The sequence below is a fragment of the Lepidochelys kempii genome, chromosome 10 (genome assembly GCF_965140285.1).
Source record: "Lepidochelys kempii isolate rLepKem1 chromosome 10, rLepKem1.hap1, whole genome shotgun sequence".
Lineage (NCBI taxonomy): Eukaryota > Metazoa > Chordata > Testudines > Cheloniidae > Lepidochelys > Lepidochelys kempii.
In genome coordinates, this window is record NC_136389.1 from 34,316,268 (window position 1) to 34,342,878 (window position 26,611).

The window sequence follows — 26,611 nt, forward strand, 5'->3', positions numbered from 1 at the left end:
ATGTTGGTAAACTGAGGAAGAAAAGTTAAGGCTCACATTTTCAAGAGAGGCAGGCCTCTATTTTTGGATGTGCAGCTTGAGATGTCTATGGTCTGAATCTCAGGAGGTGCTGAGTACCTATAAATCCATCTTAAGTTAATGGGAGCTACTGATGCTCAGTACACATGAAAATCTGTCCTTGCTGTTCAAAGCTAGGCACCCAAAAACTGGAGAAATGAAAATTAGGGGCCATTTTTGAAAACCTGGCTATGATTGACTTGCTGAAAGCCACATACTGAGCCAGTAGCAAAGCTGGGAAGAGAATCCATGAATCGTGAACCAACTCCGAATACCTTCCTATAAACTCTAGACCATGCTGCTGTCCATTAGTAAAGAACCCTGGGTCACAAATCCAGTTTTTAATTGGCCTATATCCTTGGTTTGACATGCATCCAGAACATCGGCTGAACTCTGCAATCATGTATGTACATTTTTGGTTTCACTGGAAATATTTCCTCCAGTTGGTATGGTTGGTTAGTCAGGGCTCCCCAGCCATGTGTCCTGGCTGAGCAGCTGGTCCCGCACTGCAGGGGCCGGGGCCTGAGAAGGGACGGACCCAGGGGGCTGCAGACTGCCCCGAACACCCCTCCAGCCAGGGAGCTTAGCTGATCTGTGCCAGCTGAGCCAGCAGGGAACCACTGAGGGAAGGCTAACGCATGCGCAGTAAAATACGTGGCTGGGGGGGTATGGAGCTACTGCGCATGCACAATGCGCCTGCTCGACTCGTCCATACGCCTGCGCACTGAGCGTCCTTTGGCCGGCCGGGCCGCGCAGGCGCTCTGTGCCTCGGCGTCCCAAGATGGCGGCCAGGTGCTCCTCACGCTGGCTGAGCGCGGCGGCCGGGAGGAGCCGGGGCTTCGGCGGAGACACGCGGCTGCTGGTGGTGTGGCTGGGCCGGCGGCTAAGCACGGCCCCCGCCGCCTTCCCGCCGCGCGCCGGGCCAGGGAGCCGCCTCCTGACACTGAGCGCCGGGGTCAGCCCCGCAGGTGAGAGGGGGCTATGTCGGGGCGGGGAATCACAGAATCTCAGGGTTGGAAGGGGCCTCAGGAGGTCATCTAGTCCAACCCCTGCTCAAAGCAGGACCAAGCCCCAATTTTTGCGCCAGATCCCTAAACGGCCCCCTCAAGGATTGAACTCACAACCCTGGGTTTAGCAAGCTAATGCTCAAACCACCGAGCTCCACTCCCCCTCCCCCCCCCGTGCCTGGGGGGCGAAGCCCGGGCAATGAGCGGTGTAAGGCCGGGGGTGAGGGGTTCAGGAACCTGCGGTGGGGGGGCGAGGCTGGGAGAATGAGGGGGGCTGGGCCGGAGGTCAGAGGTTTGGGGATCCAGGGTACCTGTGCTTGAGGGGCTGGGGGTGAGGGGGGGGGGAGAGGAGTGAAAGGTCCCGGCCCTGGGGGGTGTCTCACAGAGCGGGGTTTTTGGTGGCCCAGCAGTGCTGCGGACAGGTGGGAGGTGTTGCGGGAAAGAGGGTCCCCATGTCTCTGTGCCAGGGTGGGGTGGGGGTACTTGATGGCCATGGCCCTGGGAGGTGTGCTCGGGTTGCCAGCCCTGCGACAGGGTCCTGTCATGCTGCTTTCCTGGAAAGAGCTGTGACACTTCTATTCCTTACACATGGGTTCTGGGGTGCCCATCACCCTGGCCCTTGGGCTGTATTCCGTGGGATGTAAAGGTGGAGTTATTTGCTTTCCAACAAGGGAAGTAGATTTGGTTCCCTCTCCAGTGAGGGGAAAGCTAGCCATTGTGCTGAGCACTCCAGCTTTCACCTTCATCCCAACTCTGGCAATTTGCTGCATCTTCCAATGGTACAAATTCCATAGGTCTGGTCCATCCATAGCAAGGGAGAGCTCTGCTTCCAGCTTGTCTAACCACACTCCCTTTTCTAAGCGTTTGGAAGGAAACTGTTTTAGCTTGAGGATAAAATAATTCTCAAAGGAGAATAGTAACACATTTTCCTGTTGATATAAATGCCCCGTTTGAATGGCTGTGACAAAGCCACCTTTACAGAAAAAAACCCCCAAAAAACCGTGTAGTGCAACACCGTAAAGGAGGAGACATCTGTGTGGAATACTGTCTTCACTAAAGCTCTACAACAGCGCAACTGCACTGGTGCAATTGCACCACTGTATGTGAAGACAAACTTAGTCTAAATTTCAGTATGTCTTGGGATCGTCATCTGTTCAGTAACATTTTACAGCGTATTCGTTAATGCAGTTCAGTAACACTGAAGGTCAAAATCAAAGTAATGAAATTATTTTTAATAAATCTGCACCCTATTTACCTCTTACAGCTAAGGTGGCCATGCATGGCTTGTGCAATTCCATGACGCAGCTGGCTTGATCCTTAATACAGAATAGTAGGCTGTGATAAATGGGAAATGGTCTTGGGAACATTGGAGGAGTTATGTCTTCTTTTACAATTCTTCCTGACTCCTTTTTTTCTAATTTTTCTTAGGAACTAAATGCTCTCCTTTAATATGTGCTGCCTCATTTCATACCAGTTCTGCTTTCTACGCCAAAGAAGATTACTACCAGATTTTGGGAGTGCCTCGAAATGCCACTCAGAAGGAGATCAAGAAAGCCTATTACCAGGCATGTATACCTAATCAAAACAAAGAAATGATGTCTCTTGAAATTCAAACTCACCATTGTGATGATGGTGTTGTTGGAGAGATGGCATTATGACCCATTTTTCTTGGGATAGGATGAATTGCACCCTCAGCAAGTTCGCAGATGACCCTAAGTTGCGGGGAGAGGTAGATACGCTGGAGGGTAGGGATAGGGTCCAGAGTGACGTAGAAAAATTAGAGGATTTGGCCAAAAGAACTCTGATGAAGTTCAACAAGGACAAATGCAGAGTCCTGCACTTAGGAAGGAAGAATCCCATGCACCGCTACATGGGACCAACTGGCTAAGCAGCAGTTCTGCAGAAAAGGACCTGGGGATTACAGTGGATGAGAAGCTGGCTATGAGTCAGCAGTGTGCCATTGTTGCCAAGAAGGCCAACGGCCTATTGGGCTGTGTTAGTAGGAGCATTGCCAGAAGATCGAGGGAGGTGATTATTCCCCTCTATTTGGCACTGGTGAGGCCACACCTGGAGTATTGCATCCAGTTTTGGTCCCCCCACTACAGAAAGGATGTAGACAAATTGGAGAGAGTCCAGCAGAGGGCAATGAAAATGATTAGGGGGCTGGGTCACATGACTTATGAGGAGAGGCTGAGGGAACTGGGGTTATTTAGTCTGCAAAAGAGAAGAGTGAGGGGGGATTTGATAGCAGCCTTCAACTATCTGAAGGGCGGGTCCAAAGAGGATGGAGCTAGGCTGTTCTCAGTGCTGGCAGATGACAGAACAAGGAGTAATGGTCTCAAGTTGCAGTGGGGGAGGTCTAGGTTGAGTATTAGGAAATACTATTTCACTAGGAGGGTGGTGAAGCACTGGAATGGGTTACCTAGGGAGGTGGTGGAATCTCCATCCTTAGAGGTTTTTAAGGCCCAGCTTGACAAAGTCCTGGCTGGGATGATTTAGTTGGGGTTGGTCCTGCTTTGAGCAGGGGGTTGGACTAGATGACCTCCTGAGGTCTCTTCCAACCTTAATCTATGATTCTGTGATTTTATTCTGATCTGTAATGTACTTGAATCAAAATTCCAAAAAGAACTCTTATGCTAAAGAGAACATGGCAGGGGGTTGTCAAAGGAACATAAATGTGGCGGAGCAGATTCAGAAGAATTGTCTATCTAGTTCAGTGCTGTCTTGTGGTCAATGCCCATTGTTTCAGAGGAGGGCAAAAAGCTATAAAACTCATAGACATTTGTGAAATACTGTATGAATTTTTTTTGGCTGATTAGCAGGAGGGAAGAGTCCTTTCTTGATGGACTGTTTAAAAAAATAAATAAATAAATAAATAAAATAAACATGGCTTCCCGCCACCTATTAGAAACCTTCTGGAAGCAAATTTTTAGTGGTAGCAGCAGTAAGATCATAACTGCCATTGATCTGACATTATTCCATATGTCCAGGACCTTCTTGGAGGAAGGGGGTGTTCTCACCTGTATGTACAAGATAGCCGATCAGTCCACACCTATGCTTATGTGGAAAAGCTTTGCAGTACCATTTGTGAGAGGCTTTAATACCGATACAATAGGAAACTGATTTTTTATGTCCTTTATATGGGGATGATATGGAGAGAGAATTACTTAGGAAATGCTTTTGGTCTCCTCTAAATGTAAATGTTGAATGCTAGGGTCTGGCTAATTTCTTTTTCCCCCCTGACATGGAAGGTGTTAAGTAGCAATGCTAACAGTGGACTTATTTTCTTCCTGTTTCTAATAATTCTTTTGCTTAGCTTGCCAAGAAATACCATCCCGACACAAATAAGGATGACCCCAAAGCTAAGGAGAAGTTCTCTCAGCTGGCAGAAGCCTATGAGGTAATGTGACTGATGTGTACTCAGTTACCTACTGTGGTAGGGAGGGAACAATAGAACTACAGCTTAGAAAAATTATACCTCCCCTCATCTCAGTTTTTCTGTAAAAGAGCTGCTATTACTTCGTTGGTAACAAAGTATTGTTTTCTAGACTTCAGTATGTATGTGCCAAAAAAGATTTGGATATTCTTCAGTAAATGAACTAGCCAGAATACCTGACTGATGTATTCTAGGCATTTTTTTGGGCCGCTCGTGGGCCATTGTGCTGTTCCTCAATGCAAAATGGTCTGATTGAAGAGCTGAGTACTGGAATGAACCTGTTAGTCAATAGAAAGACATCATAAGTGGCATCAATAATTGGCCTTTTGAGGATAGGGGATTTGTAGAATCCTGCCCCCCCCCCCCCCAACTTTACTAATCTTGACTGTCAAGCTTATTTCATTTGCTAGCTCCATCCCACTTGTCTTTCATACTACAAGGTAAGAGATCATTGAAAGTCACTTTTGCTTACCTTAAAATAGTATAAAAACCCAGAGGTCCTGATCACTTTGCCTATACCTAATGTACTTATTTGGAAGCATCACAAGCTTATGAGCTTAACTGTGCCATCCAATATGCATGAGAGAGAAACAGAGTGCTTTTCTTCCATGGTGTTCATTTCACCTTTTGGCATTATTGAAGGTATCTAGCTGTCCTAATACAAAAGAATTGAAGTTGGGATTCTGTAGTAGTTTCCAGTGTTTTGCTGGTGATGGATGTAAACTCTGACCTTGGAATGAGCAAATGTCTGAATACTCTTATCTAGTGGCAGCCATGCTGCTCCAGTTCTGTACTGTGAGAGAGTCCTGATGGTACTTATGCCTTCCTTCCCCATAGGTGTTAAGTGATGAAGTGAAGCGAAAACAATATGATACTTATGGTACAGCTGGTTTTGACACTGGCTCAGCGGGTGCTGGACGTCAGTATTGGGGTGGTGGTCCCACCATTGACCCAGAGGAACTTTTCAGGAAAATCTTTGGGGAGTTTTCAGGATCCCCTTTTGGAGATTTTCAGGGTGTCTTTGACCAGCCACAGGAGGTAAGGTTAATACATGTATACATTGTGCTGCAAAGACCTTAGCCTCTGGGTATATATAATGAGGATGTTACTGCTTCCTAAACTGAAATCTGAGAATGTCTGAGTATAGATGGTTAATGAGTCAGGTGGGCCCTCTCCTTCTCCAGTACTGTGTCTGTTAGCATTTTAAATGGTCTTCCAATCACAGTCTGAGTGGAGACCACTGGGGCTTTTAATTACAGAGGTTTCAGTTTACTTTCAGCCTATCAGCATATAGATTACAACTGTAATTCCATTCCTTTCTCTCATCTAGTACATCATGGAGTTGACGTTCAATCAAGCTGCAAAGGGTGTTAATAAGGAGATTGTGGTGAATATCAATGACTCTTGTCAGCGGTGTGATGGCAAGGGGCATGAGCCTGGTACTAAAGTGCAGCACTGTCACTACTGCAATGGCACTGGCATGGTAAGTGCTGTTTTAAAGTGTAACCCCGGTTTTCTAATGTTCTTTGACATTTTTGTTTTCAGGACAGGTTAGCTACTTCCTTACTCAAAAATGTTTGATTTCAATTTCTGTGTATCTAAATGTGTGCTGCTAGAAGGGGCCAGATCACCAGCCTTGGAGAGCCAGAAACAGATTCACAGAACAGAGGCCACTTGGGCAGTCTCAGTGCAAGCCTTTCCCATGCTGTTTCCCTGTGTGCTCCCATCCTTGAGGGATCACCTGTAGGGTTGATAGGGTAGTTCAGTTTCCAGGACTTTTTCTGAGATTCACAACAACTGGACCGAGTAGAGTGTCTGATGTAGATACTAGTCCTTATGATTGAGACCTAAATATTACTTTTTCACAGAGACCACCAGTAACAAATGTGAACAACTTTTGGTTTCTATGTGCAGAAGCCAGCCAGTGTTCTGAAGGTACTCTGAGAAACTCATTCATTGCTTTATTTATTAATGGTGACCTCCAAAGAAAAAATTGGAGAAATTGTGATGAGGATTAAATATTCTCAGTCAATTGAATTTTATTCCTAACCAATTCTTGCTTTTTTTCTCCAAAACTTAAAACAGCCATGTGACAGGTTGCTGGATGCTCTCTAGTCACCAGTGAACAAGGTGTTAAGTCCAGCTCAGTTTTTCCTCCCTTCTTTCAAAATGTTCAGGGGAAGGAATATTATTGACTGCTTGGGAAACTGGGAGGAGAGGGGAGGTGGGGGAACCATTCATTTGGAAAGGCTGAGTTTCACACGGAGGGGTTATAGAACTGAATTGATCGCCAACCTGGGGGCAGATTTTTGTTCTTGGTTTTTGAATGTTACCTTATGTTGTTATAAGTCTTGTCTTTTGAGAGACCTTGTTGACTCTAGTTTTTTTATGCTGAATCATTTTTGTAGTTTACGATGAGCTGGGTTCAAATGTTTCCTTTACATTTTGAGGCTCTGTTAATCTGTATAGTCTGTCACATTTGTTTATTCAGTGTTACTCTCTCCATGATGAAATCATATTTAGGGCTTTATTGCAGATTGGCATCCTCTGCCTTATTACAAGGGTGAGGTTTGGTAGGTGAATTACAGAGATTTGGGCTTATTCATGAATCAGATTTTTAGGCTGTGTGGAGATACACATTGTGTGTCTTGGATTGGAATCAGATGGTTGAGATGCATATGGTCTTCCTAGCTCCTGTTACTGAATTGCAGCTGAATTCTTGAAGTGAAAACTCTCCATGCTCTTGCAGTCAAAGTGTACTAGTCAAATAAGGTGCAACCTTTCCACATAAGACTGTGCTTTGTGTCCTAAACTTCACCTTTTAATAGGTTATTGGGGTTGTGCATGAATGATATTGGAAAGAGGTCACAGTTAAGTTAGGACTTCTGTTATCACAAAGCTTCTGATTGACCAGAGATTTCTATCCACTTCAAGCTGTTAAGAGTAGTGGTTTCTTTCACTGAATAAGAGATTTTGGGTATGCTTCTCTGTTGCCTTGCATCTTGGGTAGTGATTTTATGACTGTGTGTTGTGGGTCTGAGGCTACCAAATCGGAATGGAGAGTTTTGTACCCACTCTTCACAGGTGCACATTACTTCAGAAGGTGCAAAGCAGTGGAGAATCAGGCCTTCAGATAGGAAGGGCTTTCTTCCCCCAATCGTTTCTCAAGGTTTCCTTCTTTCACCCACTTCCTCTGACACCCAGAGGCTGTTACTGACAGCATGAGCACTTTCAACTGGCAATCTGGAAACAAAAGGAGATTTACGTTTCTTGGTGGCTTAGTCCTGGTTGAGGCACCTAATCTAGCTCCTCAGGACATATTTTGACCCACCACTCTTACCCATATCTCACAGTAAGGTAGAATACATTTCCTTGGAGCAGGTCATGCTGTGCATGTGTTGGACCATTGACTTAGCAGGGATTGGATTTGCCATTGGAGATGGTTTACGGAAATTAATAATACTTGTACACTATCAAAGGATTCCTCTAATCCCCCCTCTTTCTTCTTTTGCTAGGAGACAATAAATACAGGCCCTTTTGTGATGCGTTCTACATGCCGGCGATGTGGAGGTCGTGGTTCTGTTATGACAACACCGTGTGTGTTGTGTCGCGGCTCAGGGCAAACCAAACAGAAGAAGAATGTGATGGTCCCTGTACCAGCAGGTCAGTTTCTGTATTTGCATGCCGGCCGTGTATCTTTTCCCATGTGAAACTCAGCTGAGCGTGTATCTTGCTTCTAGAGAATGGCTGGCTCTGTGGAGTCAGTGCTCAGACACAGCAGTATGGAGAAACTTGTCTGTATCAAATCTGTCTTAAGAATAAAGAGCACTGATGGCTAGATGGCTCAAAGGATTAGTAATAAGATACAGACCTCTTCATCTCTGGGTGATGGCTTCAGGATGGTGGTAGCAGAAAACAATTACCATCTCATGGCTGTTTGGCCTTTGTGCAATGAATTTCTGGGTCTTACTCTATTTCCTAGTAGAAAGATGTCTAAGGGTAAAATTTTCAAAAACACTTAATTGCCATAAGTTTCACTACATGCAGTGTTGTTGTAGCCATGTTTGTCCCAGGATATTAGAGAGACAAGAAGGGTGAGATGGTATTTATTGGACCAACTTCTGTTGCTGAGAAAGACAAGCTTTTGAGCTTACACAGAGCTGAAGAAGAGCTCTCTGTAAACTCAAAAGCTTGGAAAGAGAGACAACAGAGATTGGTCCAATAAAAGATACCACCTCACCCTCCTTGTGTCTCTGAATTTCACTGACATACGTGTAGGTGCTTTTGAAAATTTTACCTTGGATCACAAATGCACCATCTTGGTTGTCAACTCAGTAAAGAATATTGAATGAGTGTTGAAAGAACTCCCCTCCCTCCTAGAAATGGTCCGATTGTCTGGGTAGCAGCTTGCATTGTTTCTACCTTTGCAGATAAACATAGTATGTCAGTCTCCAGTGCCTCTCAATCGTTTACCTTTCACCAGCACTGAATTCACTTACATTGAAGGGAAAAATACAATTGAATTCAGCTTGAATTGAATTAATGAGCTGCCCAGTTGTGCTTGGCACTAGGATGAGTGCATCCTAGGATACAAACACCTGGTGACACTTCGCTCTTCAAACGCTGGGTGCTGTGGTCATCTGAGATGCCTCTGGAGAACGTGAGTTACGCTGCTGCTGTCTCTATAGTTTCTGCCAGTAAATCCATGGGTGTTTCTTCCTGGATGATGGAAATACTGCTGTGATGGCATCCGGTTGAGGCAGTTGTCGGTGTTCAGGTATTGGGTTAGACTAGGAAGGCTGTATGTGCTTTGGCACATAAGGTGTAGAGCATAATATCAGACAAACAGTATAATATTCGTGTCCTTGTTCTGACTGCAGGTGTGGAGGATGGACAGACTGTTCGGATGCCCGTAGGAAAAAGAGAAATTTTCATTACGTTCAGGGTATGTGTGACAGCTGACTGTACACTGCTTACATTGGGTCGTCTTCTGTGAAGAAGGGGTAGTGTCATCTCCTTTCAGTGTAAACATGGAAATCGGGCTGGAGGGTCATCTCACCTAGCTGAAGTGATGTTAGCCCTTCCGGTTTTCTGAGATTGTGAAAGGCCTGCCCCATACCAAGTGGTAAAATAATATTTAGCCTATTCATAGAACAAAAATGCACGGCTACATATAGGCAGGTTGGTCCTAGGATACAGTCTGTAGCATACAGGCTGTCAGGAAAACTTACAAACTCTCTGGTAACTGGAATTCCTGGAAGTAATGTACTAGTATAGTATCAGCTGTCACTGACACACATGTTCGAAATCCCTAAAGAGACGGCAGGAATGCATTTATGAGTTATTGAATTTAGAAGTTAAAATGTCCTCTCTTTAAAAATGTGAGGTCACTGCTGATTTACATGTTCTTTGCAGATACAGTCCTGTACCCATGTGTATCATCTGTATCATGTCTCTGTCGAGTAAAATTAAGAACCCTAGTGTTTGAAAGGATTTCATTCTCTTCTGACCATTTAATTGAGGGCCTCTTCATTAACACTGATCTATCTCTTCCTCCATTTTTGCTTATATTCCCCTCAAGAAGGATTTAATAACCTCTCCAGAGCCTGTGAAATGCAGTTATCAAAACTGCCAGAGAGGTACTATGAAATACTGAGGGTGCTTCCTTCCCCTCTGCCGTTCCATTGTCCTATGAACTGGATAGTGCAATCTCTTTTCTACTCTCCAAAGAATCTTTACTGGTGGTGATTGACAAGCATTGAAGAGCACAGTGTCATTCTCAGATCTCAGGCTGAGTATGCAGCCCTAGCAGTTAATTTTTTTTCTTGTAAACTGAAAAATTGGGGGGAATTCATTGAAATAGGAAACGTGAAACCTCTTAATGCCATTTTTAGTATCCTCCTTCAGAAGAGAGGCCTGCTCTAGCTATTAATATTTAGTGCCTGAGGTATTTGTGGTTACTAAGAATAACTTTAATTTTGGATTTCCTGCTATGTAATTTTTAGGGGATGAGGGTAAGACTTTTCCTAAAATTATCAATATCAGTTTACAACAACTTAACTTGGTATTTTATCTTGGATTGATGCATATACTGTACTGACATGACCTGTGTTCATTACTCTTGAACTATTTGCTTTTAGGTTCAGAAAAGCCCCGTGTTCAGAAGAGATGGAGCAGATGTACACTCAGACCTCTTTATCTCGATAGCACAGGCAGTTCTTGGAGGTACAGCCAGAGCTCAGGGTCTATATGAGACCATCAATATCACGGTATGTGGTAACAGTGGGTGGAATAGCTAGGAGATAACTTAGCTTGGAACAATAAGCAGCCATTCTTTGTTTTCAAGAAGAGTGAAAAAATACAGGGCAGATTTCCTAAGGTTAAAAGTACCAAGATCTTGCTGTTCTAATCTTAGGCCCCTTGATTACTGACTGCCATGTTGCTGGGGTTCTGCTTGGCCCCATGTATGCAAGGGGTAACTCCGACTTCCCTTTCTTCTGCCTTTGTATAAGTGCTCAAAGGGCAATGAGAGCTGCTGAAGAGAGACAGATCATTGGAAAGGTCGGTCAGGCTGAACGCTGGGAAAGTCCTTGACGCTCCTTTGGGCTAATGTTGCTAACCAGGTTTTGTGTATATATGATTCTCTCCTGCCTGTTGCTGTGTCTTGTTTCTGCTCAGTTTGTTACTACTACTAGTTTGTTAGATTTTGTATTTACATAGCTCTTTATTCAAGGAGGTGATGTTCTGCACATTGAAAGAAAAGGAGTACTTGTGGCACCTTAGAGACTAACCAATTTATTTGAGCATAAGCTTTCGTGAGCTACAGCTCACTTCATCGGATGCATACTGTGGAAAGTGTAGAAGATCTTTTTATACACACAAAGCATGAAAAAATACCTCCCCCCACCCCACTCTCCTGCTGGTAATAGCTTATCTAAAGTATCTAATAGCTTACCAGCAGGAGAGTGGGGTGGGGGGAGGTATTTTTTCATGCTTTGTGTGTATAAAAAGAACTTCTACACTTTCCACAGTATGCATCCGATGAAGTGAGCTGTAGCTCACGAAAGCTTATGCTCAGATAAATTGGTTAGTCTCTAAGGTGCCACAAGTACACCTTTTCTTTTTGCGAATACAGACTAACACGGCTGTTACTCTGTTCTGCACATTGTGGCTGTGCGAATTAAGTATTAACTGTTCTATGCATTGGAGAAACGAGGTTCAGAGGTTGACTACTCCATGATGTCACAATAAATCAATAGCTGGGCTGGGAATAAAACCCAAGAGTCTTGACTGTTCTTTGTCATAAGGACTAGACCACACTGTGGCAGGGGCTCAGTTATAAGTAATGTACTAGGTTTAGGAAGGGTGTACACTAGGGGCTTTTGCTGGCACAGCTGTGTCAGTGAGGGGTGTGTGATGTCTAGACATAGCTGTGCCAGCAAAAGCCCCTAGTGTACACCCAGTTATACTGGCAAAACTGAGCATTTTTCAGTGTAAGCTGCATCTAGGAGTGCAATGCCTGTATAGCAGGGGTGGTCAGTTATTTTTGTCAAGGTCCAAATTTCTTGGTTAAGGTATAGTCAAGGTCCGGACTCCAGAGAAACACTTTTCACACCACAGGTTCCCTGTTCAATAAACAGATACAATGTAGTGCATTAGTAATGTGCCCCATTGCACTAAAAATATAAGTATTAAATGAAAAATAAAACTGAACCACGATATAACCTGAAAATAACCTCCAAGAAAGATGATAGCTTAAATTAAGTAAATAAGGAATTAAGGAGAACCAGTCAATCATTAATCTACAGTACAATGTATTGGAGATTGCATTGTAAGGGAATGAGAGGGTAAAAATAAAATGTTGATAATAAGTAAATACAAAAATTTTGTGGCCCATTCAAAAGCATCTGGTGGTCCGGATTTGGCCCGTGTTCCACTTATTTACTACCCTTGCTGTATAGTATAGTGATATAGCTATACCAGCAAAGCACTTCCAGTGTATATCTGTCCTTAATTACACCTGTCCCTAGTAGGTAGTTCGCTTTAATTCCCAGTGTTGAATGCTTTTTCATTACTATTGAGTAATATCTGAGCACTACCTAATTATCTAAATATAGAAATAAGTCCCTCCTCCCTTACTTCACAGTCTGCAGGAGGAATAGATTGATTAATTTATAGGTAGGGTCCTACCAAATTCATGACAGTGAAAAACTCGTCACGGACTGTGAAATCTGGTCTTTTGTGTGTTTTTACCCTATCCTATATGATAAAATATACAGAGTATACAGCGTTTTTCAAACTGGGAGTCCCGACCCAAAAGTGGTTCTCAGGCCTATTGTAGGGGGGTTGCGGTATTGTCACCCTTACTTCTGCGCTGCCTTCAGAGCTGGGTGGCTAAAGAGCGATGGCTGCTGGTTGCATGCCCAGCTTTGAAGGCAATGCCACCGCCAGCACTACTGCAGAAGTAAGGGTGGCAATACCATATCATGCCACCCTTATTTCTATGCTGCTGCTGGTGCCGATCCTGCCTTCGGAGCTGGGTGTCAGGAGAGTGGTGGCTGCTGGCCGGCTCTGAAGGCAGTGCCGCTGCCAGCAGCAGCACAGAAGTAAGGGTGGTGTGATAGGAACACATCTGTGGAATTTGCTATTTATGCTGTGACAAACCTGTGAAAAAGGTGTGACGTCTCTGTGATTTAAGTAGGCCTCTATTTATTGGTTTCCGTGCTGGCACCTTGATACTGCAGAGCAATAATAAACATATGGGTCTTTTTATTCACAGATACCGCCTGGTATTCAAGCAGACCAGAGGATTCGAATGAGTGGGAAAGGCATTTCCAGGGTTAACAGTTATGGTTATGGAGACCACTACATTCATATAAAGATCAGGATTCCTAAGTAAGTAGGAGGTCTACTAAGATTTGGACGTGTCTTGCAGAAATCTGTAAATTTGCTGTGCAAAATGTGTTCTCAGGAGTGAAAGATCTTCGCTACTTTATCGATGTATGCTTTGAGCCCTAGCTAATGTAGTGAACAAACCAACTTCTATTTTACTGTGTCTTTTGCTGAACTGTAGGTTTTTCCTTTTAACCAAAAAACTGCACTGATTAGTTTATAGCTTAAATTACCATGCTATGAGATCTTTACTGTAACATCCTGGTTGCTCTGAGCGGATATAAATGTCTCAACCGAAAAAACGTTGCCACTCCAAATATATTGATCAGTATGCAAGGCGCTGTCCTGTGTGGCATACTGGGTTACATTCACATTACAGACTTCTGCCAGCATAGCTGTGTCCATCATGGGTGTGAAAAGGTGTGATCCTGGACAAACATATCTATGCCACTGTGGATACAGCTGTGCTAGCCAAACTGCACTTTCGCAAGTGTAGCTGATTTCACTCACGGAGGTGGTTTTATCGTATCGGTACAAGGCGAAGCTTTACCATTATACCTGTGTCCATGCAAGGAGTGCTTTGTCGATGGAGTATACTGATATTCCTACACACAAACAGCGCTCCTAATGTAGACAGAGCCTTAGATCTGAACCGTGCAGCAGGATCTCTGGATTTGTGTGGCATAGACCCTAATCTTACAAATCAGTACAGAATCCCTTGTTTTGTTTGTTGCCCCCAGATTCTCAGTGTGCCACTGATTTCTTTAGGTGCTCTGCAAAGCTGGAGGTTTTTCACAGCGGGTTAAGGATGACATATATTGTCAGGGATCTGCGGGCACATGTGGCTTTAGGTTTTGATGCCCACAAGGCAATTGAGGTTTTTGATGCTGAGTAGGGGATGCATCTCCTGTTTCTTTCACCATTTGGGACAGGATTTGAGATGACTTTACAATAGAGGAAAAGGAAGTTGTTTTTTCTTATTGCCTTTGTTAGCAACTAGCTCTTCACTCCGTTCTACCCTTCCCCAATATCTGCCATTGCTGTACTTCAAATAATGAAGGATGGCTGCTCTTGCTTGATTCTGCTAGAATGATCAGCAGCAAAAGTTAATGTTTGTAATGTAAATTATCAGTAGACTTACTACATGTTGTGACAAAGTTCCTCCTCTGCCTTGGTGGGTCCTGCGCTTATTGGCAGATTTTCTCACCTCAGAGGTTCACGGCAGCCCTCAGTTTGGCCCCTTTCGTGGCTGAAATCTTCTGTTCACTCAGTTAGCCTCATCACTGGCCAGCATGGGGAAAGGAAGAAGAACAATCCCCACAGTCTCTGCTGATCCACCTAGTGGATCGGGGAACAGGCCAGAGACCTTCCCCTCTGGTGGAACCCACAGTCCAGTTCAACTCCTCCAGTATCAAATAGGGAGTTGGGGGGATGGAGGGAACCCGGCCTGCCCTCTACTCTGGGTTCCAGCCCAGGGCCTTGTGAATTGCAGCTGTCTACAGTGCCTCCTGTAACAGCTGCGTGACAGCTACAACTCCCTGGGCTAGTTCCCCATGGCCTCCTCCCAACACTTTTATTCTCACTACAGGACCTCCCTCCTGATGTCTGATGATGGTTGTAATTTCTCAGTCTTCCAGTAGTACTTCTTCTCACTCTCAGCTTCTGGCGCCTCTTTCTCCCAGGTCCTCACATGCACACCACAAACTGAAGTGAGCTGCTTTTTAAACCCAGGTGCCTTGATTAGCCTGCCTTAATTGATTCTAGCAGCTTTTTGATTGGCTGCAGGTGTTCTAATCAGCCTGTCTGCCTTAATTGTTTCCAGAAAGTTCCTGATTGTTCTGGAACCTTCCCTGTTACTTTACCCAGGGAAAAGGGACCTACTTAACTTGGGGCTAATATAGCTGCATTCTATCACTCTTCTGTAGCCATATGGCCCAACCCTGTTACAGTGTATATTAACACTCCCATTTACATGAAAAGCACGGTTGACAACTCTTGGAGTTGTTTCAGGCTTCCTGCAAATTCATACACCAATGCATTGGTTTACACTCCCATCACGTTTGGAAAGTTATTGTAGCCATAAGGATTAGAGACCTAATTTAAAAACAAAAACAAACCCCTGAAAGATAATTGTGGCAATTAAAAATAAATTTGCAGTTATGTGACTATTCTTGAGGCTGCGTAGGTCCCGTGTTTACTGAGAGTTACTCTATGGAATCCAGAGTATGTATACCTTAGAACAGTGATACTCAGACTGAGGCTCAGGAGCTGAAGTGACTCTTTAATGTGTCTCCTGCAGCTCTTTGCAGCACATGATATTAAAACACTGTGTGATTTCATTACTAACCAATCAAAGTTATTAATCAGTCAGGATGCTTTTACTGTGTTATGAACCAGTTAAGTTATCAGCTTGCACTAAGTTATTAATTTATTTGCTGTGAGAATAATATATATTGAGTCAACAGTATGCCCTTGTTGCCAAGAAGGCCAGTGGCATTTGGGGTGTATAAGTAGGGGCATTGCCAGCAGATCGAGAGACTTGATCGTTCTCCTCTATTCGACATTGGTGAGGCCTCATCTGGAGTACTGTGTCCAGTTTTGGGCTCCACACTACAAGAAGGATGTGGAGAAATTGGAGAGAGTCCAGCGAAGGGCAACAAAAATTATTAAGGGTCTGGAACACATGACTTATGAGGAAAGGCTGAGGGAACTGAGATTGTTTAGTCTATGGAAGAGAAGAATGAGGGGGAATTTCATAGCTGCTTTTAACTACCTGAAAGGTGGATCCAAAGAGGATGGATCTAGACTATTCTCAGTGATAGCAGATGACAGGACAAGGAGTAATGGTCTCAAGTTGCAGTGGGGGAGATTTAGGTTGGATATTAGGAAAAACTTTTTCACTAGGAGGGTGGTGAAACACTGGAATGCGTTACCTAGGGAGGTGGTGGAATCCCCTTCCTTAGAAGTTTTTAAGGTCAGGCTTGACAAAGCCCTAGCTGGGATGATTTAATTGGGATTGGTCCTGCTCTGGGCAGGGGGTTGGACTAGATGACCTCCAGAGGTCCCTTCCAACTCTGATATTCTATGATTCTACTCTCTATATAAAAACTAAATATTTCCCCTGTCCTACTGTTTAAATATGAGTATAGTGTGCTAGAGTAAATGAAACCATGAATTCACAGTCCTGTGGCTCTTTTGGGTAGTGTTGATTGCTAATTTGGTTCCTGAACCACTGAGGTTTGAGTATCACTGCCTCAGAAGGATGAGTTTACCCTCCTGAGTTTTTAAACCTGTTCTAAGGATGCCTAGACCTCTAAGCCATCCTTATAAGCTTGTTTCAAGGTAAACTTTAAAACTTGAAAAGTCTCCTGTGTTTGTGTCATGCACTCAAGTGGGAACTCCATTTCTTGAGTGCTCCTCTGCCAACCTGACATTCTGATGTAGCTTCCAGTTTGAGTCTTAGTTTTAACCCTTTAAAATGTTCGACTTATTCTTTTGCAATCAGATGAAATACAGTGACTAGAATCTTCCCTGTTCCCCTAGAGGTTTCCATTAGCAAGGCATATTCCTTTCTCAGGTGCTTATTTTAAGAGGGTCATTGGGATTCTTAAGGCATCTGAGTTATATTAGCTTTGCATTATCAGTAGCAGCCCTTCTGTGCGCAGCTTGGTGGGAAGCTGAGTTTGGGCTGAAAAGGTATCTATCCCTAAAGTGAATACTGACTGAGATAGCAACACTATACTCTGACCTGCAGGAGGCTGACAGATCGCCAGCGAGCCTTAATGATGAACTATGCTGAGGATGAGACGGATGTGGAAGGGACAGTGAATGGAGTCACAAATACATCTGCTGGTAAGCTGTGTGTGATGTACATTACTGCTTCTTTGGTGACTGGCTGTGGGGAATGACTCCTGTAGGTAGGGGAGGGACCAGGCCTAAGGTGGCTTTTGGAGCAGCTTGTGTGTGCATAAGCCTTTTTTCACCTTGTCTGAGGCTTCTAAGTGTTTTTTCTATTTTAAAGGTAACTTTTGTTAGTGTGGTGTTAATAGAGTTTAATACAGTAAATGGGAAGCAGTAGCCACTTGGCAGAAATCATTAGTCTTTCCCTCTCTCCCTAGTATTTACTGTGCGTATAGGTATGCACTGGTGGTATGAGTGGAGAGCCCCATTATCTTCAGATGCTTCTATAATACAACTGAATTTTGCAGTGAGCCTTCATTTCCTTTGTAACATTTAACTCCACCACACCTATGGTGCATGCTCATGGTGGATCTGAAATTCCTTTTCATTCCTTTGTGAGTGGTGATAGAGGGGCCAGTCCTGCTTCCATTGAACCAAAAGGGAATTTTGTCAGTGCCTTTCAGAGGTGCAGGATTGGGCCTACAATGTCTGTGTAGGATAAGTGTCTCCCATATGTTCTTGGTGCTTTGGTTTCTTTGCATTACCCCAGTAGTTCTGATATGAGTCACTTTTTAAAACTCTAAATGAGTAGAAACTTTACTTTGTAAAGCTCAGCCTTTTAATTTGCATTTAGTACATGTAGGAGATTCTCAACAGGAGACTTTGGTGTATGCGGAAGCTGCCAATCTGTCCTGTCTAGTGGGGCAGAGCAATTTAAATAATCGATATTAATCCTAATTGTATCACTTAAAAAAAAGTACATTGATTTAAATCAGATCGAGCCTTTGTTAAACTAACCTGTATATTTGTTGTTTCAGTTTTAGATTAAAATGTATAAGGAACTAAATTATAAAGGCGTTTTAAAAATACCACTATGGGTAGGGTACCTTATTTGAGTTTTACAAAAGTGCTAAAGGTGCAAAACATTAAAAATTAAAGCCTGATCCTGCAAACACTTAAGGAGCTACATAACTTTACTCACATGGATAGTGTATTTACTTCATTGGGACTCCCCGTGTGCTGAAAGTAAATCCGTGCATAACTGTTTGCTGCATGAGCAGCTAAAATTGTATTTTTATATAAAACTTTGTTAGTGGGATAAAATCTGTCACTTCAAATCAAAATTGCTTCAAATCTTAACAGCAAACTAAAAGTTGTTCAGAATTTCAGTACACTAAAAAAGTTCAAAACTTTTTATTCCCACAGGCCACATTTTTCAAAAATAGGAGTCTAAAGTTAGGCATGTAAGGGTGAGATTTTTCAAAAGCTTCTTAGTGACGTAGGAGTACCAGTCCTATGACTTCTCACAGCAAACCTTGAAGAAGGATAGGCTGGTGAAGCATTTCCACTTGACTTGAGGAAGTTCGGTATATTGGAAGAGGGTTACTGGTTTATCCATTTTGTTTGTTTGTGGTGTTCTCACAATAAGCATGTTAAATGAGGCCCTTGGCTTGCCTTTTCAAGCATGGATGAGCATTTGAAGTGAGACTTCTTAGGAGAAAAAAAAATCTGTAAAACCTGATATGTTACAATTAAGAAACTAAGGAAACCAGTACAGAACACCCACTTTAGCAATTTAAGAGTAAAATGGTATGGAAGTAAAGAACTAGCACTATAAATCTGAATTTAAATCAGAAAATCTATTAATTTTTTTTTAAATCACGATTTTTATCCAGCTTGTGGTCTAGCCTTCCTAGCAGAGTTTATAAACACAGTACCCCAAAAGGGTGTTCTTACTCACAGGAAGTGGATAGTGTTGAGTACAGTGCATCTGAGGGGAATTCCACCGCAGGGTCATGTTTCACTACCATTGCATCAGTCTGACTCTGACTTCTGGAGTAGACTTGAAAGATGGACTGCAAAGAAAGGTGCTCTTTCTTTGTTGGCCAATTTATTACATGTAAAGAAGGCCTGAAAAGGATTCCATGATTTTTTTTCTACTCATTTTTTATTATAGAAATAGCCAGATTTGTCTCCTTTGTTTTTGCTGGAGGCTGTTCTCAAAGGGCCGGAGAACTGGGGTGGAAACTTTATCAGGCTTGTGTATGTGGGGAAAGTTTTACCAGTTATACTGATATAATTCTAGCAGTATAGTTAAACCAGTTATATTGGTGTAACTCCTGGTGTGGACACTTATTCAAATATAAGAGTGCCTTTTTTGGTTTTCTTACGTTGCTTTGGAAGGGATTTAAGATAAATTGGAAAAAAAAAACACATATAACTATCTGTTTAAATTCACACTTTACCTTATAGTGATAAAACTTTTCCATGCAGAGAAGCCTTTAGTCATCCAATGTAAGGGTGGTGGTGGAAAATCTTTTACCAAGACATTTTTCTTACCTGTTACGCAGACATTTGAGTTAATGGATATTAACAAATGAAACTCTCCATTTTTAAACAGTCTCACAAAAAATTCCTTCCAACCTCCATTGTTCAGGTTTGCCTCCCTTGGTACTTGTAATGCTCCTCATGGTCAGCCATAAAAAGAGGGTCCACATCTCAGTTTCTAACATAGAAAACACTTTTCAGGTCTTCCTTATACTTTGTAAGGAATCAAAAACGGCACAAACCTATTTTTTCCGGATGTGGTTCTGCATCAGCCAAATCAAAGTTCCCAATTTCATACAGCTTTCCATTGTTTTAGGCCCTCTGATGAAGTGGCAGGGTGGATCACTCCAACTGCAACAGAGAAGACTACCAATACTCAGCTCTTTCTTTCCCATAGATCATGTTTTTATCAGCAGCACTGCAGAGAGTTGGCTTTTGGTGGCAATCTTTATCTGGCACCTCATGTTCACAGCCCTTTTGGGTGCCTCAGAATGTAGCAAACAAAGCATATCTTAAAATAAAGACAGGCCCAGTGACTTCACACAAGTCAGTAAATTCCCTACGTGGTGTGGTTTTTATCCTCACTGCTTAAGATATGGATATCTCTCCTCTTGATCTGCACACTGATGGAGGAGAGATTGCAGGTCTAGTGAGTTGGTTCCCTCCAAATGCATGTGGTGGCTTTCCGAAGGATAGGTCCAGCAGCTGACTTTACCTCCACTTTCTCTAGCTGAACTTTCCCTCCCCTTATTTACTGTACGATACAAGAATCCATTGGAAAAATGAGCCTTGTCTCTGATACATGGGTAATCGTTCTTCATTTATGGTAGCATCTGTCACGCTTCAGGGCAACTGCACTTGTATTCCTGCTGTATGGTCCATCAAGGGCACCCACACTCAGGCCGCTGGGTCCCCAGCCATCACACCCCTCACTCGCTCCCAACAGGGTTTTTCCAGGCTGCACAGGTCCCTGCCTACACTGATACTCCCAGTAAGCAGCCTGCCTGTCCAGGCCAGTGTCTGCGCTTTGATTTCTCTCCGAAAGCTTTGAACAGTGTGATTGCCACCAGTCACACGTTACCACACAGTGTTTTCTAAGCAAGCACATTAAGGTGAAAACATATTAAAACAATAAAAGAACCTACACACATGTGGAAAAGCTTACCAGAGACCACCCCCAACTCCAGCCTAGGGCTTGAGTAAGGAGTCTCCATCAAACCCCACACAGGTTTTTGTGTGGTTACAGTTCATAAGGCCTCAGCTCAGAAAAGCACCTGCAGGAATAGTTCCGTTTTACCTTTTTACAGCCCAGGCCTTTGATCTTGTGACTCTGGGAACAGGTAACCAGCGGACAACGATAGTCTCCTCAGGGCAAACCTTCTGAAGGCGGGGTGGTGTGGAACTTGAATCCCCCCCCCTTTCCCTGAGGTTATATACAGTCACAATCCCCGATAATACACAAACCATTCATTTAATACAGTGGATCCCAAAGCTACTTAATTCAATAAGGTCTCCTGAGAATATAGCAGTAAATTGGCCTGTCTGTCACAGGGCCTTGCATTCAAAAACTAAGCACTTGAAATCTTGCATTTTTTCAGTGATGTTGCATATGAAATTACCTCCTTTTGCATGTCAACCAAAGAGTAGGGGAGACAGACAGGAGATATTAGAGCAGGAAGACACTCCAGTGCCTGTTTTTATTGGTCCATTAGTATACATGAGTCAGGTAAATTGAGACATAACAGCTCTCTTGAGCAGGGACCGTCTCTAATGTGTCTGTTCAGAACTAGCACAAGGCGGCCCTGGCGTCTAGATGCTACTGCAATACATATAATAAATAACAAATCAAGTGGCTAAACAGTGCATGGCCTGCCTGAAAAAAGCACCTATGCTGAGTGGGTGTGCAGCTGAGGGAGGCTATGTAATGGTTTTGTCCTTCTCCACCTGGGCTGTTTGGTGATGGCATACTGCATGCGATTAGTTACTAATGGGAAGTGTTCTTTGGTAGGCATGGCATGGGGTACTCCAGTATTTCCCCAAGTGTGAGGTAACTCCTTGGGAGGGCTCCAAGTGGGACCAGTTGACAGGCAGGGATCGTCCTTTTGTTCTGTTTGTGCAGCACCCAGCATAGTGGGGTGTAGGTCCATGGATAGGGCTCCAAAGTGCTATGGTAATACAAATGAATATTTTTCCAGCCTCGGTTTCATTTAAAAGTCTCTAGCTCTCTTTGTGGGAAACCTTCAAAATGTGACATGAGTGACACCAATGCAGCAACATCTGCCTAAGTTACTGAGATCCTGAAAGGATAGCCCTGAGAGGGAACTTTCCCATTTATTTCAGTGGCTGCTCGCCCAGATACCAGCGACAATACTTTGAATGTAACATTGCTAATTGTTTTGCTGCTCATCAAACCATTTGAGAAAGAAGAGGAAGGATCTTATTACAAGGATCTACACCAAAATGAGGGGTGCAGAAGATGTAAAGCATGAAAATTGATAGGTTTTTGCCTTGTTTTCCTGAAGGGGGTCCCAGCTATCAAAAGCTATAAAAAGAGGGGTACACAACAGAGGTGAAGGATGCAATAGATAGGTGGAAGAGGAGACACCACTCTCTTAAAGAGTATCCTTCACAAGCAAGTTGTGGTGTTTCAAAAACAACTCAGATTATCAGTATTAGGGACACCTGAAAGCTGCAGCAAATACATGTCTTCAGTTCAGTTTTAAATGCAATGACAGACTTTGTATCCTAGAGTAATTGTATCAATCTGTAACTTATATGCAGGGAGTTGACCTGCACAAGTCTAGGAAGAGCAGTGTAAAGAGAATATATACTTAGCTTGCTGGACCCAGGAGGCTGTACTAGTGGCATGGAGGAGAAGCTAACCATAAATTAATCAGAGCTCTGATAGTCTGTGTTGCATGTGGCTTACTTGCTCTCTGAAAGGATCGTTCATGCTACACCCTGGTGCTCACACACAGCATGTTGCCTGTTACTAAAAGTTCAACTAACTAATGATTTTGTGCCTCTTATCTACTAATATCTGTTCACATTTGAAACTTGGTTGGCATATAATAAACTCTTCTTAAATCTGGAGTGTTTGAATGTCAGTGGCTGGAAAGTGGGGGTGGGGGGAAGAGGATAATGAGTGGTACTCTAGGTTAATGCATTTATCTTTCACCTCTGAGGCCCAGATTTTTTACTTTGATCATAAGTGCAAATTATAGTGCCTGGTCTCATTGCATTCTCTCAAGCCACTGCCAAGAGATGCAAAGAAGGAACAGCAGGTGGCTCATGTGCAGTAGCAGATCTGTGCAGGGATGTTTACACAGCATCTGCACACATGAGCACTGGCTAAAGCCAGGCATATTGTGTTTCAATTCACAAGCCCAAATTTACTGTCTAAAATAGTTCCATAACCTTACCTAGACTTCTGAATGCTGTTCCAAGATGTGTGGTGATTGGCACAGGTTGAAGCGTACCCTGATAGCAGCTCTGCTGTTTATGTCTAGGTGGCAGGGCCACGGATAGCTCTGAAGCAGGCGAGGATAGGCCTGAGGCTGAGGCGGGGGAGAACAAGGAGGGATTCCTTACCAAACTTAAGAAAATGTTTAGCTCCTGATATTCCACCTGAGGTAGGAAACCTCTTGTACTTTACTGATTGTTCTTTCCTCATGTTAAGCAGAACATGCATCTCTCTTGGGAGGTAGATTGGAGAGGAAGCAAAGAAATTGCATTGCTTTTTACTTAGCCTCAGGCCTTCCAGCCATCAGTATTAAAACCTGGTCATTTTATTTTATCTCTAAACAATAGCAGAACCCAGCAGTGTAGGGTTAAATTTCATTGTAGCTTCTAACTAAACAGATATGCAGTATAGCTCTGTTTAACGCATGGCTCTACTCTGAAAAGTGAAAATAGCCCTGCCTTAGTCCCCAGATCTGCTCCCTGGGTGTATTCTGAGAAAGATCTGCTCACGGTCACTGAAACAAGTTTAGGGCTTTTAATCCTGCTAGTCAGAGTAGCTAGAAGATGCAAACCATTCTGCTGCTGATGCACAAGGAAGAACAGAATGCAGCTTGCCATGTTTGTTGCTGACAGCTTGGCAAGCCTGTTGAAGGCAAGGGGATTGCACAGATGTCACTGGGGGGCACAGTTGGGCCTGTCGAGCCTTTAATATTGGTGAGGAGTGCAAGGACGGAACCCGGAACCTAGTTTGACTCAGTCCCAGGCTGAGTTTGCAGGACTGGCAGTTGGTGCAAGGGAAATTTCTTCATTTATAAACAGAGCAAATTAGATACAGAAATCCATGATGTGCAATAGTCACGGGACCCCAATGCCATGTTTAGTCAACTCTGAATAGAAAGCACACTTTAAACACCTTGTTTGTGAGTGTAACGGAGCAGTGAACATGGTAAGAATACTTGGACTCCAGAACCCTGCAGTGTAGGCTGAGGATTCCCAGCCTCTGAGGCCCAGAGTTTGTCTCCCTTTTGTTACTGAGTTAAGATTTCTTCCATGTCAGTTCCCAGGGACTAATGAAGTGTGCTCTCAGCTAAAGGGGGAACTGCTCGTTGTTACTGTGGCATTTGCCAACAACCTTTGAGCGCTGTGTGACATTCTCAGGCTTGGACATGAGTAGTTCATTAAATGCTAAATATTTTCCCCATCTTTAACTCCAGGGAAACGTTCTACTGGAAACTAGACAGTGGGAAGCAGCAGTAGATCATTCCTCCATCCGGGGGGGGAGTCATTCTGTCTTCTGGCTGTGAGCCTTGGAAATGAAAGGATGTCACTTAGCAGCAAACTTACTGCCAGCCAGCAACGCCATGAACCACAGAGGCACCAACAATCACCAGATCATGAGGAATTAATCGCCTTAGGAAATGGTAACAAAGTCATCTGTAAAGGTTCTAGGTTTTCTAGTGCTGGGAGCTCATTTGGATCCTTCTGGCCCTATTTACAGAATTAAAACTTGCATTATAATTTAGAGCCAAATGTGATGGAAATTTTAATGGTAAAATTAAAATTTTGTTTCCAGTGGAAAATGAAACAGTTTGCTGTACTGAGCTTTCAGCTAGCTGGTGTCCCACTCAGCGTGCAAATGTCTTGACAAGCCCATCCACTCAGTCACCTTTCTTCAGTGCTAGATCTGCCTGGTGCATCCTTTCCTAGAAGGCTTGGTTTGTCAAAGGCCATAATCCTGTCTTGGACGGTAAAATCTGATGTGAAGAGGCCTTGGCTCTAGACTTATGTAGTACATTTTCTTAAAGAGGGACATCTCACTTCTGCTGAGATTGAATAACAGTGAAGGAGCATAATTGCATATGGCCCCCCACAAGGTGTGAGGTTGGGCATGGCTTTCCTTGTCTGGTTAGCATCTCCTACAGACAATATTGATTAGAATCTGCATTTTGCATCAACTCTTCCCTTCCTCTGAGGTTAACTACAGGTGGCAAAACATTGCTGTTTCTAAACCAGTACAGATCTCTCACCAGCTCTTATGAAAAGCGCTGGGGCTGTCAATTGTTACATTACAACTGAGCCCTGTTAGTCTTCAGAGAAAAGGGCTTTCTTATGTTGGTGGTGATACAAGCAAATGTAAATGATCAGCCTCTAAGAATCATTGTTTTATTTTATATAGGTGTAAAAATACAAACGAATTAGTTTACACTCTACTGCTGGAATTAAGCACTAGTGAAGAGTATTTTCATGGTTACTGCAGCCTGCCTTTTAGTTAAATACTTTACAACTATCAACAAGCCCACGTGCTAGCAATTGACCAGTTAAACAGGATTTGTCTTAGTACATCCCAAGTTGCTAAAATAAAGCACCTGTTGCCTCCTGATTATACTGTCTGTAAAGTGATTCTGTATTGATGTATATAAGATGATCTACTCATAAAGATATTTAAAACCTGTTGTGTTGCTTTCCCCTCCTTGTAAACCACCTGAAAGGGTAGTTTGGACTGCAGGCTCTGAAGTGTTTTATTTTTAGTCCAGATGCTGGGGGAGGGGAAAGGTACTTGTTGCTCAGAGGAGGGGGTTGGAAAAGTGTTTCAGAAAGAAGTCCCAGCCTCTTTCTTTACTCTGACCCTACTGTCTTACTGCTAAGTGGTGTAGAAACAATGCCTAAAGTACTTAGCACCTTATTCTACTGCTTTACAGGTCATTCATTTACTGCTCAAGGGAGAGGTGCTTCAGCTTAGTCTCCCATTCAGTCCCATTTGTAGCTTTGCTGAGCCTAGGAGCCTGAGTCAGAATAAGGCTTTGTCAACGCTACCAAGTCTTGTCCAAAAAGTTGACAAAACAAAACAAAAATCGCCAAAGGGTGTTCACACTTGCTCTCTCTGTCAGCAGATCATGTCCACGTTGTGGGCACCATCGTCGACAGTGTGAGCAATGCACTGTGGGTATGTATCTCCTAGAGCAGTACTATAGGAAGGCGGAGCTGATTGTTGTGTATCTTGGGAGGGTTCCCGCTGAGTTATCCCCCAGCCTCCTCAGCTGCGGGGAGCAGCATCATGAGTAGCTCTGTGAGCTCTCCATGCAGAGGAATGTCAAAGCAGTCTCTCCTCTTCCCCCCCTCCCCGGGACAGCAGTCTCCCTGCTGCTGTGTTCCTAGTGCAGGAGCATTTCAATGATTTGCTCTTTGTTCCCCAAATGGAGCAGCACAGTTAACTGTCAGACACTTCCTGCAGCTTTGAAAGAGGAGGGGCGCATGCCTGCAGGGCAGCAGAGATCAAAACACTGAGCAGAGCATTGTGGGATCCTGGCGGAAGCCAGTTCTGTCAACAGAACAAACAGCACAGTCTACACGGGCTCTTTGTTGACACTAAAGGGAGGGGGAAATATAAAAGTCTCTCGGAGGGGTGGAAGTTTTTTGTTGCTGAAACCGGGCGTTTTTCCCAACAAAAGTCACATTGCTCACTGTTTTGTTGCCAAAAGATAGTTTTTGGCAACAAAACTGGGTAGTGTAGACAAAGCCTAAGGCTGCA

The 26,611-nt window shown here is 43.6% G+C and overlaps 1 protein-coding gene across 3 annotated transcripts; it reads left to right on the plus strand.

The window, feature by feature from the left end:
* The first annotated feature begins 790 nt into the window (after positions 1-790).
* Positions 791-25,534, plus strand: DNAJA3 (DnaJ heat shock protein family (Hsp40) member A3). Of its 3 annotated transcripts, XM_073362803.2 has the most exons (12): positions 792-1,025; positions 2,493-2,629; positions 4,381-4,464; positions 5,338-5,538; positions 5,831-5,983; positions 8,016-8,163; positions 9,381-9,445; positions 10,641-10,769; positions 13,280-13,395; positions 17,147-17,244; positions 23,130-23,252; positions 24,297-25,534. In XM_073362803.2, the coding sequence occupies exons 1-11, from the start codon at positions 839-841 to the stop codon at positions 23,237-23,239; spliced, it is 1,428 nt and encodes a 475-aa protein (XP_073218904.1). In that variant the 5' UTR covers positions 792-838; the 3' UTR covers positions 23,240-23,252; positions 24,297-25,534. The 3 variants fall into 3 exon arrangements, with proteins under 3 accessions (XP_073218903.1, XP_073218904.1, XP_073218905.1); XM_073362802.2 differs by lacking the exons at positions 23,130-23,252; positions 24,297-25,534 and adding an exon at positions 19,937-23,119 and having other exon boundaries at positions 791-1,025; XM_073362804.2 differs by lacking the exon at positions 23,130-23,252.
* Positions 25,535-26,611: the final 1,077 nt, after the last annotated feature.

Excerpts from the sequence above, each read along its gene's own strand:
- DNAJA3 (XM_073362802.2), top strand. The coding sequence starts at position 839 with ATGGCGGCCAGGTGCTCCTCACGCTGGCTGAGCGCGGCGGCCGGGAGG. Across the intron at positions 5,539-5,830 it reads TCTTTGACCAGCCACAGGAG|TACATCATGGAGTTGACGTT; the intron begins GTAAGGTTAATA and ends TCTCTCATCTAG. Across the intron at positions 17,245-19,936 it reads AGTCACAAATACATCTGCTG|GCCCTCTGATGAAGTGGCAG; the intron begins GTAAGCTGTGTG and ends CCATTGTTTTAG.